The sequence below is a fragment of the Phalacrocorax carbo genome, chromosome 5 (assembly GCF_963921805.1).
Source record: "Phalacrocorax carbo chromosome 5, bPhaCar2.1, whole genome shotgun sequence".
Classification (NCBI taxonomy): Eukaryota; Metazoa; Chordata; class Aves; order Suliformes; family Phalacrocoracidae; genus Phalacrocorax; species Phalacrocorax carbo.
In genome coordinates this window covers 56,539,235-56,553,799 of record NC_087517.1, presented here as the reverse complement: position 1 = coordinate 56,553,799, position 14,565 = coordinate 56,539,235, and the positions used below count along the sequence as shown (strand labels likewise).

The 14,565-nt window shown below is 44.8% G+C and overlaps 1 protein-coding gene across 1 annotated transcript; it reads left to right on the top strand.

Annotated features, from left to right (window-relative positions):
* The first annotated feature begins 3,788 nt into the window (after nucleotides 1-3,788).
* C5H11orf58 (chromosome 5 C11orf58 homolog) lies at nucleotides 3,789-9,398 on the top strand. Its single transcript, XM_064452617.1, has 5 exons — nucleotides 3,789-3,947; nucleotides 4,217-4,297; nucleotides 5,791-5,851; nucleotides 7,615-7,724; nucleotides 8,951-9,398. Exons 1-5 carry the CDS (start codon nucleotides 3,888-3,890, stop codon nucleotides 9,158-9,160), a joined length of 522 nt encoding a protein of 173 aa, XP_064308687.1. The 5' UTR covers nucleotides 3,789-3,887; the 3' UTR covers nucleotides 9,161-9,398.
* The last annotated feature ends 5,167 nt before the right edge of the window (nucleotides 9,399-14,565 follow it).

Here is a 14,565-nt window from a genome sequence, read left to right as displayed (position 1 = left end):
CACACTCAGGCAGTGCAATATATGAGAACATTAATTTCAACATCACCATCCTAGTGCTGTTCTGTATAAATAATAACTGAAAATAATGGTATTCTACATACAACTTTAAGTCTGAATCTACCTACCCAGGAGTAAAAGGGCTATACCAGCACATATCTACATTATTAAATCTTCTGAACTTTTGTGCTCCATCTTCCAGAATATTTTCTTATCAACTCTTCTTTCACTGTATTTCAGTTCTACAAAAGAATGATGGATCATATCTGAATAACAAGGCTCAGGGAAAACGTTAAAAAGTATTGAAGTGACTGAAGAGCTTAATTGCCAGACTCACAAAAAACATTGTCATGACACATTTTTAGCTCTGCAAGGAGGAAATTCATACAGCTTACTAGGAGCAGTTCATCCCCCAAGCACAAAGATTGCTCTCAAAGTCAGCTCAGAGAGAAGCCTGACTTTAGAAGCCCTATAAGAACTCTTAATTCACTATAGGGAGAGCACAGGATAACTACATTCTGAAAAATGAAGGCCGCCACTGCAGAATCTTCCCAAAACTGTTTGAAAGCTGGACCCAGCTCTTACCAGCAGTCAGATCACCTCAGCTAAAAGCGAGTTAATGGCGCCAGACCTACCCCCACCCCAAACTGCTTCAGCATAAAAAGAAGTTACTTGCAAGGAACTGAACACGCTTCTTTTATAAGGCATGTTGTTCACCAGCATCTTTCCGCTGTGTGTTGACCTCTGTGTTATGGGACCTACATGCTATGTTTTCAATGTTATGTTTGCCCCTAATCACCCTTTGAAGAGTGTGGTCTTCTGCCTTGCAGATGGCTACACCTGGCATTAGCTGGCACCGCCTACCTTGTCCTTCTTTCCCTCTAACCTTCAAAATCCAAAAATTTCCTTGATGAACAGACCTAGACATGTGGATGGATAAACACTGGCTCAAATCCAAAATGTTTAACAGTTGTAGTGACAAAAACCAATAAAAATTAGAATAAAAAATTGTGAATAAAAGAAACTAAACCAAACAAACCACTAAAGAGAAGTAGGTGCAAAGGAATGTAGCTTAGATCACTGCAAGTTAAAAGAGAGTTCCGGCACAGTCAGCATGGGTTCACAAGGGGAAAGTCCTGTTTAACTAATTTGATATCCTTCTATGATAAGGTCTCCTGCCTAGTGGATGAAGGCAAGGCAGTGGATATAGTTTTTTCTGGATTTTGGTAAGGCTTTTGATACTGTCCCTCTCAGCATCCTTCTGGACAAGTTGTTCAACTGTGGGGTGAGCGGGTTCATGGTGCGCTGGGTGAAGAGTTGGCTGAAGGGCAGGGCTCAGAGGATTGTAGTGAATGGGGATATGCCTGGCTGGCGACCGGCCACCAGCACTGTTCCTCAGGGCTCAGTTTAGGGCCAGTCTTGTTCAATATGCTTATAAGCGATCTGGATGCAGGAGTTGAAAGCACCATTAGCAAGTTTGCTGATGATACCAAACTGGGAAGTGCTGTTAACTCTCTTGAGGGACAGGAGGCCTTGCAGAGGGATCTAGATAAATTGGAGCACTGGATTATGATTAATGGGGTGAAATTCAACAAGTCAAAATGCCAGATTCTGCACCTGGGAAGGAGTAACGCCAGGCACAAGTATAAACTGGGAGAGGAGTGGCTGGAGAGCAGCCCTGCGGAAAGTGATCTGGGGGTGCTGGTTGACAGCAGGCTCATTACGAGTCAGCAGTGTGCCCTGGGAGCCCAGAGGCCAAACTGCGTCCTGGCGTGCATCAAGCACAGCATAAACAGCCAGTCAAGAGTGTCCTGTGAGGAGCAACTGAGGATTTTGGACATTGTCTAGCTTGGCAAAAAGGAGGCTGAGGGGTGACCTCATTGATCTCTACAGCTTCCTGAGGAAGGGAAGTGCTGAGCTTTTTCTCCCTGGGATCCAGTGCCAGGACACGAGGGAACGATTCAAAGCTGCACCAGGGGAGGTTCAGCCCAGACATTAGGAAGCATTTCTTTACCAAGAGGGTGATCAAATGCTGAAAGAGGCTTGCTAGGGAGGTGGTCGATGCCCCAAGCCTGTCAGTGTTTAAAAGGCATTTGGACAATGGCCTTAATAGCATGCTCTAACTTGGTCAGCCCTGAAGTGCTCAGGTGGTTGGACTAGACGATCTTTGTCGGTCCCTTCTGACTGAAATAGTCTATTCTATTCTACTCAGATTCAAGCCAGCTATTGAGAAGAAATGAAGATTTAGGGCATATTCTGACCACCTGTACTGTATGTGCAAAGCATGCAAGAAGATTGAGGGAACAAACACATGTAATGTCCATGGCTGAAGTGATTGCCTTTATGCATGTGGACGTGATTGTAGACTGACAATCACTCAAAAAAGATCTAAGACACTAACTTTAGCTCTTTGACTAAACAAGAAAATGGCAATAATTTGTTAATGAGTTTTCAGTAAGACCATATAGACTTCCATGTGCTCATACCTGTTTTCATCTCAAGTAGTTTACCTCATTTTAATTTCAAAGATCCTTAAGCAACACACTTTAATCTTAAAGTAGCCAATATTTAAGCTGCAGTATGAATTAGCACACACCATTTGCACATTTCAGCATGTGCACCTTAACCTCCTGGCATTAGCTGGGCTGCTACAACATTATCATGGAGACAAAGTCACTACCTAATTGAGGAATTAAAACAGGAGGGATTTTCTTAACATTAAGGTGAGCTAAAGATGTGATTGTGCACTTTCCCATCCAATAAACCTAAGCAAAGACTCCAGAACAGTAACATACAATGGCAACCGATTCAAATTAAGTTAACTCTGAAGGAGACATATGTGAGAAAATACTAACTTGGAGGTAGCAAACAAATTTCTGCTTTGTACACGGCATATATGTGAAGGAGGTGGGACCGCAGGACCGACAGCAATGGCAAACGGCCAGAGCAACTGCCGGGTCAGCTGGAAACATCGGGAGCTCCGAGCGCAGGATTCTACGAGGGTCACAAGCTGCCGTTCTCCACACGAGGCGGCAGCACCGGTCGGCGGCAGGGGAGCCCCCGCGTTACTCAGGTGAGGGCGGTTTCAGGTTAGGCCAGAGCAGCGGGACCCAGCCGGTTACATGAGTGAACCAAGAAGAGGGTAGAGGCGCCTCGTCTCCGCCCCGACTCTCCAGCGCCGGGAGATGAAGGGAAGTGGCGGGAAGCTCGCGGTGCCTCGCCTCTGCTGCCGTTACCCGAGGAGCGGGGACGGGGGGGCCGGTGTCGCCGCCTCCAGGCGGCCGCCACCCAACGCGCCGGGCGCAACTGCGGCCGGGGCTCGCCTCCCCTAAGCGGGGATTACCTCAGGCTCCGAGCCAGCCGCCGACCGGCCGCGCTCGCACGACGGCAGAAGCGCAGCCCCAAGAGCCCCTTTTACCCCCCTCACTCCCCCAGCAGCGCTTCCTTCACGCCTGACGCCACAACGAGGAAAAGAAGACAACACCACCGCCGCCGCCGCCGCCGCCGCCGCCGCCGCCGCCGCCCCGCCCCGCCCCGGCCCGGCCCGGCCGCAAGCCGGCCTCCCAACGCCCGCCCGCGCGAAGGAGCTGCCGAAGACGCCCAACCGCCCTCAGCCCTCGCCCGCCCCCGCCCCGCCTCCCTCCGGAGGCGGAGCTCGGGTCTGGTGCACGCTCCTGCCAATCGGCGGGCAGAGGCGGGTCCTCCGCCGCGGAGGCCTGTGGGACGTGTAGTCCCGGCCTGCCCGCGACGCGTCGCCAGCCGCTGGGCGGGAACTACCGGTCCCGGCGCGCCCCGCGGCCCAGCCGGGGCCGTGACCGTGACCCGCCGCCGGCCGAGGGAGCGGCTCCGGCAGGAAGGCAGCGGAGCGGCCCGGTCACCCAGCCGCAGCCATGAGCTCGGCCCGGGAGTCCCAGGGCCACCACGGCCTCAAGCGAGCGGCCTCCCCCGATGTAAACGGGCGGCGGGAGCGGGGGAGCGGGGGGCCGGCAGGGAGGCGGCGGCGGCGGGGCTCTGGGATGGCGCCCGGGCCCCGCGGCGGGACGCAGGGAAGGCCGCGGCCTTCCCTACCGCCCCCGTCCTGGCAGTAAGGGCCGGCGGGGGGCGGCGGCCGGCGGAGGCGGCGCGGGGGGCTGTGGCGGGGGACGAGGGGCCGCTCGGGGGCCGCCCCGCAGAGCGGGCGGAGGGGACGGGCGGGGGCGGTCAGCGTGTGCTCCCGCAGGGCTCCGGCAGCTGGGAGGCGGCGGACCTCGGCAACGAGGAGCGGAAGCAGAAGTTCCTGCGGCTGATGGGCGCTGGGAAGGTGAGGACGCCCCGCTCCCCTCCCACCCCCGGGGGACGCGGGGACCCGAGCGGGAGAAATTCCCTTCCCCCTCCCCACCCCCCGCCCCGGGCGGCCCCGCGTGGCTCTGTGCCTGCGGTGCCACGGAACCTCCCCAGAAGGATCACAGAATGTCCCGAGTTGGAAGGGACCCGCAAGGATGATGGAGTCCGGCTCCTGTCCTTGCATAGAACAGCCCCGAAATTCACACCACGCGCATGAAGGAGGCTTGCTGCTGAGGGAAAAGCCAACGCTCAAAGACAATTTCGCTTTGGGACTCTCCTTTAAGGAGGATTTGGGCTTCACAGCCGCAGCTGTTATGTCAGCAGCGGTGTAAGGCAAAAATGTGGGTCTGAAATTGCCGAGTGTCTGCTCTGCAGCTTCCTCCTCACCCCTTGCTTTTATACTTTCCTACGGGCTGATAAAATTATTTGTAGACACTTCTGAGAGAGTCCTTGTTACACACTAACAAAGCCGTGCGGTAGGTCTGTAAATTTCACTCTCATTGGAAAAAAATGTAAAGGTTTAAAAAAAAAAAAAAAGGTAGCTGATAGACTAAAACAGCAACATAGTAAACGTAAATAAATAATCCAGGAAATATTTTTAAAGAGAAAATGCTCTAAACCAATATTTCTACTATGCTTTTTGAAAAAATGCTGCAAAACTAGTAAAATATAGTAATGCTTTTTCCGTGTACAAAATGTTGTTTTAGTATTGCAACTCTGTTTACCTTCAAGAAAAATAATTTCACTTGTATTAGCTTATTTTGCTTGAATACAGTATTTTCGTAAGTTAAAATATTGTGCTGTATTAAAGAGGTGGAAGTTAATACTTCCAAGTGGATAGGAATACAATACCCTGTTAGAATATCCCACTACCACTAATCTTAATGTCTACTTGGATACTTACTGGTGCTTGCTATGTAATACCAGTTCTTGCCTGTAGGGATACATTTTCTAATGAGTAATTACTGAGGCAGTATACTAATGAGCACTGTGAAGGTCTTACCTGAGACTGTGACCAGTCTGAAAGTGGGATCATCATAAGATGCAGACTGAACTACTGCGTGGTGCTGCAGAGGGAGACCCAAAGGGTAAATTGTCAGAACCGAAATTCACACTTGTCCGGGACTGTCTAGTGTAGTTTTCATATCAGGTGATGATCATTCTCCCATGTTTGGCTGACATACTAGCATAGCTCGTCTTCCTCTTTGGAGTAGCAAGAAATGGAATGGAACAGAACTATCTTTGGGGTGTGGGAAGAGTAAAGAGTATCTAGTTGTTGGGGTTTCTTTGTCAGCAAACAAAGATTAAACAAGTTCATCAAGAGACAGCAGTTATTAGCTAGTAAAACTTGCAGTCTTACAGTTGGTTGTCAAGGTTTGACAGCAAACCTTTTCCATTCAAAATTTCCAGAATGTTGGCAGAGGTATCGGTGCACCCTAAAGCTCCAAAACAAACTGCCTTTTCTTTTAGAAAGAACATACTGGCCGCCTTGTTATCGGAGACCACAGATCAACCTCTCACTTCAGGACAGGTCAGTTTATCCAACAGCTGATACAAAGTTGGAAATCAAACATTTACTTAGGAACATCTCAGTACTTTGAGCTTCATAGGCGTTGCAGGGAGGGATTGAAGATGGGTCAGGCTGTGGAGTTGTAGAAGTTCCTAATTTCTCTTGTTAGATTACTGACAGTTTCTCTGACTGCACTTACTTGCCTTCTGAAGTCCAGGTACAGCAGAGTATTTGATGGTCAGTTAAACTTGTGTACAGATGCCCTGGAAATCAGGGCCTACAGGTCCTCAGCCTTATTTTGCTATCAAAATAAGAAGGTAAAGTTTTATTGCTCTATAATACCTAGCAGTATTGTACTTCTTCCTTGCTGCCAGGTATGGCTATCCAAACCTCTAAATCATTCTGTATGGAAAAGAACAGGGTTGATTTCTCCCCCCACCCCCCATCTGAGAATAGAAAGATCTCTGCCTTAAAGCAGTGAGGTAGAAGCCGAAAAGATCTGCAAGGTCATCTTGGCAATCATCGATAATTTGATGTAATATTATGTATGATCGTGATAACTTCTTAGCAGGCTTGCTCAAGTAGTAAGTCCAAGTACATGGAAACCAAGCTGGGCTCGACTGTCTGAGAGAAGCTTTGATAATGCTGTATAGAGTGGCAACTGTCAGAGTTCCAGAAAACTTCTTTCCCTCTATGCTCCACTAGTAATTTTTCAGTTGACAAAAAATGATCTATGGACCAGTGCACCAAAACAAGCCTGAGGATTGGTTCCAGGTTCCGTTGTTAGCTTGCAGAGCAACTGAGAATCACTTCCTTGTACCTGGATTTCTTAGAAAGGAGGTGATGCTTCCCTTAAGGAGTCATAAAGAATCAGATTCTGTTATTAGCAAAAAGTTAAGCTGCCATTTTTTTTTTCACAAAAAATCAAAACAGCTATTTTCTTAACACTTTATTTCCTTGTCCAACATACAGTTATTGGCCTTTTATAGTACTGTACATCTCTAACTTCCAAATGAGGAAACAATAATTTGCAATACAAACTTCTAATTTTACAGAGATACAAATGAAAAACTAGAGCATTGTAGGCCTGTTGGTGAGAATTAGAGATTCCTACCTTTCACAAGAGCAGAGGATTCTTAACTATTTTAGACTCTATTTTCCCCCAGTAAAAAGATTCATTATTTACTCATTGAAATATGTAAGTAAAGGGCATGTAGAAGTAGCTCATGAAAATGAGTTTTTCTGCTAATACCTAAAAATAGGAAAACGTAGAGCTGTAGTAACTGCTCCTGATAATTCAGGATGCATGAAACAGTTTCAGATACAGCTCTATTGTGTGTGAGAGTGGCAGTATTGTCCTGACTTCTGCTGCTATATGTTAATCATGGTTTAATCATAGTAATCATGTTATGTAGTGAAGGTCAGAAGCTTCCTCCTTGCTGTGGCATGTTGCAGTACTGGCAGGGAGCACAGAGAAGTCATACTGGTTCCATTGACCTCGTTTAGTAGAACGTATGCTGCTCGTAGGACAACTGTCTGAATGTATCAGGCCTTGGGAACTTAGCAACCCGTCTTTGTATCAAAGCAATTTTGCTTGCTCACTTGATATGATTGCTTATAAATCTGATGGTTTGTATGCAACAATACTCTATCTAGTAGTTTAAGACAGCTAAATTTAATATCTTTCATATATATAGTAATACACTTTGAAAATGTGACTTCGTGTAATTTGATGTCTTTGTTAATTTGAATGAACCATAACCAAAGTACACTGGACAATGCAGGGGAAGAAGACAAGAAAATGAATGAAGAACTGGAGTCTCAGTACCAACAGAGCATGGACAGCACGATGTCTGGACGAAACCGGCGCCATTGCGGCCTTGGTTTCAGTGAGGTAGTAAGTTGTTTGTTTCCGTAATGATTTGGCTTTCACTTCATTAAGACAAAATGATATATCATTTGAAAATCCAATCACCACAACTAGTGGCAAACTTCCACAGTTTGGGTTAAAGGGCAAACTTACTGCAGGCACTTGACCCCTGTTTGTGTACATTCTGGTGGCCATTTAGATGCCTGGAAATGATTGGTGCTTCTCATTGTCTGAGAAGTGATATGACATGCTTAAAGCTCTGTAGTAGTCAAGAGTGATTAGGACAGAAAGTGACAAATATATTGAGGGTGTTTCCAAGGAATAAATAAGGCAGGATAACCATCTAAATTGTTGCTAAGAGCTAATTAATCTTAGTTTCTTGTTGCAGTGAAGCACATACCTCCCTATGGTCTTGAAAATTAAGACGCTGTAGAGGGGTCAGACAAGGGAGGTTTCCTGTACAGAGTCCTCCAGTGAGCTGACACCTGGCTGGTCTTGTACTCGCAAGGAATTCCATAGGAACGAGCAGGAAGAGAAGTGTGACAAAACCCAACAGAATTAGGTTATTAGGAACACGTCTTCACCTGCCAATTGAAAGGTGCAATGGTTCATTTTTTGCTAACTGCATCAATAACTGCATAAAAACATAACTGAAGTTTCCAGAGCGAGTAAAACCACCTGTGCAGCGCTGGGAGTTCTTAATATTACAGCCATGGAGGCTTTGCTCTTCAGGTGCCTGAACAAAATTCCATTTTGGGATTGTTCTTGTTACCAGTATCATTGGATTACTTCAGCATTCCTCACACTGTGGTGTGCTAACCTTCTTTTCAGAGATCAGTCATGAATATGAATTCTTGATGGCCTAGCCATTAGTTTCATTATGTTTCACTCCATGACAAATATTCAGATGTCATTATGTACCGTGTGCACCATAGTTAGGAATTACTAAACTGATGTGACCTGAAACTTTTCAAACTCATTTAATGGTGTCCTCAGGATTTCTGCTGTAATTAAATAGGAGTGTGGCTGATGAAACCACAGATGTCATGGTTGGTGTGGTTAACCACTTCAGTGGAGTTGCTTTCTGTCTAATAACTTGAATATTAAAGACCTGTGTTTAGCAACTAGTTCATTTTAGTACTGAAATGAAAGGAGCCATTAAGCGAAAGAGTCTCACTGGGAAATTTTAAAAGCTGCAGTGGAGTTGCCAGGAGGTAATGGTTTATCTGTCTCATAATCTGACCTTCTAGTTTCAGGAAGGAGAAGAACAAGAAGAGGCAGCTGGACACTCCTCTGAAGAGAGTTCAGAGGACTCTGAAAGTGGCTCTGAGTCAGAGCAAGAGGAGTCTGCAGAGGAGCTACAAGCTGCTGAAAAACATGATGAAGCTGAGGTTCCAGAAAACAAAAAAGAAGCAAAAAGCAACTATAAAATGATGTTTGTTAAAGCCAGTGGTTCATAACTGCAGATGTAACAGCTTTGTATTTGAAGTACAGTAAGCCTTATTGTTACAGTGCAAAGTGGAGGACTGCTACAGCACAAATCTTTGTATTATGATTTTAAAAAGACCCTGTTAGATGACAAAAAGTAGTATCTGCTTTCAGTTGCCATGGATAACATTTTTATGGGCACAGTGATATTACTGGTTTTTGTAAAGTGTATAAAATACTGGATGGAGAAATAAATTCTTTTTGTTCCTGCCCAATCTCTACAATGCTATCTAAACTATTCCTCCCCTCATTCCATGCCAGATAAGGAACCTTCATGTTAGTGGTTTCTTTTGTTAGTACCCCAGTCTTGAATTTTTAACTATTAAGATTACATGTGAATTACTGGATGTTGCTTTAGTTGTAAAATACCAATATCGGCACTATTCTGTGATGTACTAGAGCTTTAAACAAAGTTTTTTTGTCCATAGATGCTAGTGTTGACAGGGCTAAGAGGAGAAATCGCTCACTTCTGTGACAGTGTTAATCACTGTATCCATCTGAAGTCCTACAGCAGTTGCACGGGAGAAGATGTTTTAGAAACACATAATGCAACAGAAGGCTCTAACTGCTTCTTTAGCTTGATAATGAGGGGGATAAGCTGTAGTTCTTGATACCTTTCAGTAGAAGAGTGATTTTTGAATTATTGGTTCCTGGTTATAGCACTGAGCTGTTATTAAAAGTAATTCCTCCTGAAGAAACCAGTTTACCTTGAAAGAGAAAATATACTTTGATAATGAAAAGGATATACTAATGATTTAGCTTTTATAAATATAGAATATAGTTAAGTGCACAAGCCCTTCTTCGTTTTCTCCCCGTACACGCATCAGTTGGCGGTCCAAGTCAATTATAACAAAAAGGTCATACCTCTCAACGTTGATACGCTTAGAGTCAGGAGTTCCAGTAACTCCTTCCAGCAAGAATTAAGCACGTCCATTCCTCTGCAAATTTTATAGTTTATTGTATTCAAGTAATTAATAAGATACCAGAACTTTTTTTAGACTTCGCTTCCTCTTAGTGCATTGGACAGATCAACTGCTTGTCCTTGCTGGGAGAACAGAACGTCTGATCTGTACCTCTAGTATAGCCTCATTCTGCCACCAGTGTTTCAGGAAACACTCTGGATGCTTGTGGAGGATATTCCATTTCTGTGTACAATTTATGACACATGGACAACATTTGCAAGCCAGTTTGCTTATATGAAAGCAGCAGTACATACTACCATGGTATAGGTTGTTGAATGTAAACGTTGCAGCATCAGTTACTGGGGGAGGACTTGGAATAAGTTACATTATAGAAAAAATAAAAGTAATATGATTGTAAATAAAAATTGAGTGTAGATTTTGATTAATCTGTTTTACTATACTTGCATTTAATACAAAATTTTTCAAAGCCATTTAGTTTTAAGAACAATGTTGCAGCAGCTGCTAACAGGCAGTGATTTGTACTTGATTTGTATGGATTTTTGTTTTCCCAAAACTGTAAGCTTCTAGTAGAAAAATTAAAGTTGCTTGTACATGGTGAAGAAAGAAAATCTCACCATGACTTATGAAAGCTGCTCTATCTCTGGGAAGAGGTAGAGGCCCTCCCCAAAAGATCAACTGATTCACTTCCCTAATAGAGTGATAAGAGGGTGGGGTTTTTTTTCTATTCAGACACTCAAGGTACACTTAAACTAGCATTTCACTGTTAAATCCTTTTAGATGTGGCTGTTTATGTCCTTGAGTGCAATTACAAAATTAAGGTGTAGGCTGCAAAATGCTGCATATACACTGACTTCTCTGCCTTCCCTGCCCCAGCGCTGAAGCTAGCGCTGCTCTCACAACCTTCTCTGCAGCTGCTCAGCACCCATGCAGGTCTCTAGATTTGCCCATCAGCATGCATTGAAACAGAGACTCCGAGGCTGATAAAAGCTATTGCTGTGCCCCCCCCCCCATGCAAGAAGGCCCTGCTGCCTTCCCACTAGCTTCAAATGAGGGGCATGGTTAAACCTCACCTGAGGGCTTTTCTCTGCAGTGCAACCAAACCGGAAAGACGCAGGAAAAGCAGATCCAGCTGGCAGGCCCTGCATGGGTCTCTGCCGACAGAAGAGGCTGCCACAACGAGCACCATCAGGGCCTCGGCCCCTCAGCTCTGCCCCCAACTGGTTACAGCTTCCTGCCATGTAAAACAGAGTTGGCCACCAGTTCTAAGACCACACTAGGATAAAAAATAAACTGAAACGAAGCTATTTTCTAGTAACAGCTTTGACCAGAAACAAAAGAAAAAATTCAACACAATATCCATTCCCCAAAAGTACATGACGTAATATTGTGAACATCTGATGAGGTTTGGTGTATCGCCTTTATGATGCGAAGACTAATTGCTCAAAATAGGAAGAGTTCTACACAATCCCGTCCATTTCTGTCTAACTGATCTATGAAGCAGCCTAAGAAGCTTCTCCGTATATGCTGAGAACGGCTGATTTAGTTCTGTGTAGATTCTGCAGTAAATGTTTTAATTCAAACATTTGGTATCATAGCATCAGCAGAAGTGGCACGGATAGTAGCAGAACAGTTTCAGCTCTCACTGGAGACAGAGAACTCGGGAAAAATTAATGTTGGCGTCTTGGCTGATTCTAGTCAGTTCTTTGCTTTTTCAGGCTGGGATGGAAGGAGCTTCCAGAGGTGACAGCAGACACTGAGTCATGAAGGGGGCTACTCTATTTGTCTCTTCAAACAAGATTTGGCCACCAAAATTCCTCAACTCAAAGGCTAGCTTATTTCCTTCTCAATAGAAAGGCAGAAGTCTGCCCATACTCTACATGTCTTAGAAAACAACTGATGAAAGTAAGATCCATCACAGAACCACACTAAAACCACATCTAAAACACACTGAAAAGTTACCTACACAAAGGTCAATGCAGGTACATTATCAACATCAGGCTTTGGAAGGCTGAGAATACTTGAACAGGTTGAAAACATTGGTGTGCCTGTGCCCCTTCCCTTTGCCCTGGTATAGGGAAGCCCTTAAGATGAGTACCATCACAGCCCCACTGCCCACAAGGCCCTGCACTCAAAAAGAGGATGCTTCTAAGCCAGGTAAAAAGGGTTCCATTTCTTTCTCAACATTGTACAGGAATTCTTCGAGGCCAAGAAAACCAGATCTATAAGTTGCCCCGTAGCTTTATGCAACAGCTTTACAGCTTACTCTCCCTTTCTTCCTGAAGAGGCAGCTGACAACTTGGTTCCTGAAAGCACAATTTATAGGCCAGCTTCAAAGCTATAGGTCCTTCTAAGGCTCTGGTTGGGGAATTCACATCAAAGATGATGTGCACACGTTGTTCTGATGCCAGAGAGGGCGGTTGGGAGAAATCTCTGTGGATTTGCTGCAGTCCCCAGAACAGGGATTAAATTATGCACTGAAGCTGCCTCTGTAAAGTGCAGGAGACAAAGAGAATAAGTGGCAGTGCAATATCTCATAATCAAAGCCTGGCACAGTTATTTGCATAAGTCTCTTGGAAGCTGTCAGGGGATTAAGAGAAGGGACATGTGTCAAGGTACCCTCACAGAAGGGACAAAGCAGAAGTTGGTTTTGTTTACTTTTAAGATTGCCACCTCAACTGCACTTTTCCTGAGAAAAATATCTCAGTAGTACATAGGTGTACAGCACCACAATGGACAGATAAAAGTTTCCTTAGGTTTTGCACAGCATTAAAGAAGCAAAATAGTTAGTGATTTAATCTCACTTGATTTGGTTTTGATATGCAGGTGCAGAATGAGATCACACTGACAGTTTGTGCTATTATCTATCCCAGTCCAGTCCCATTTATGGTGTCCATAGCTCAGGCAGATCTAGATTTAAAAAAAAAAAAGAAAAAGAAAAAAAGTAAAGTAACATAAATCATAAGCGGGTGTTTGTATCATCTGTCAGGCAATACGGGGGCTTATACAAAAAAACTTCCTTGCTTTGAACATCTTCACAACTGCCTACCCGGATGTGCAGGGAAATTCTCTCAAATTGTTATCATGTGTGCTCTTATCACATGTATATCAAGCTACATTCAAGACTGCAGAAAGCTTTGACAATCTGAACTGGTTCCTTTTCACCCTCGTATTTATTGCTAAAGCTTTAAAACCAATCCAGGTGAAGCTTTTGATCCTTAACTGGTTGGGGCCAAGTCTCCTTCTTCCTGTTACAGCCCCTGAAGTCTAGTAATTGTGGTGTCTCTGTTAGGATGCAGTAACAGAACATCTCTTTCCAAAACTTTTTTTTTTTTGTGTGTCAAAAACATGACTTCTTAGCCTAAGAAATTGATACCGGACACAAAAAACAAATAGAGATCAAATTTACGCAACATTCCACTGATGGAGCCACTACCCAGATCCTGAATAAAATCTGCATACAAAATCATTTGCCAAGTCACTTTTAAACTGGATGCAGTGAAGACAACTGAAGACTCCTCAGGCATAAAAAAGGCTTTGAGGAAGCCAGGGGACACAGCTACACTCGTGAGATGTTGCTCTCTCTTCCCTCTGAGCCTTTCATCCATGTTACAACTTGGAAAATGAGCAGAGCAGCCAGTTCTGGTACTCATCTCAGCAGTGGTCCCTCAGCTTTTGCTGATTCTGTGTCTCAGCACCAAATGAAAGGAGAGTGGGATCGACGTGTGTGTGTGTGTATATGTGTGTGCATGTGTTCACACCCCCGAACACATACATGCTACAGCTGTGTTGGGCAGAAGACAAACTCCTGTTCCATACTGGGAGAAGAGGATGCTCAAAGGTGCAGTACAGAAGAAGCAGAGCAGGGACACAGAAGTGTTTAGCACAAACTAAGCAGTCAGAAAAGCCAACAGATGGCCAATACAAGAGACAAATAGAATTAGCAGTAACTTCTCTGATGTCAACTTTTTCACCTAGAGTGGTACAACTCACTGGAGCTAAATGTCACCAGCTACTTCATTAGGGTTACATCTTGTGTAAGCCATCAGCCAGGGTTTCAAAAAACCTCCAAAAACCTCCTGCATCTCAAGAGATGAACCAGAAAACAATGTGAAGGCTTTTCTCAATTCTGGCTCTAGAAACAAAATCAGTCTAGCTCAAAAGCCCTGACAATATCACAGAACTGAGGCCAGAGACTACAGCAGGCCACACAACACTCAATCTTGCAATGGCACATCACAAGCGCCTAGAGAGCACTTACTTGGTCCAGGCTCTGTGCCAGGCAGGACCAACATTTTCCACCCCTGGCTCTAGGGCAAGCTGTTTCTACAGGGAAAAGGAGAGTTTCACTCATACTAGCCATTCGGCTTAAAAGAACAGAACACAGCAGACGCCAATAAAAAAAAGACAACTGTCCTGTTACCAAAACACTACTTTGAAGTCATCAGTGATTCTCT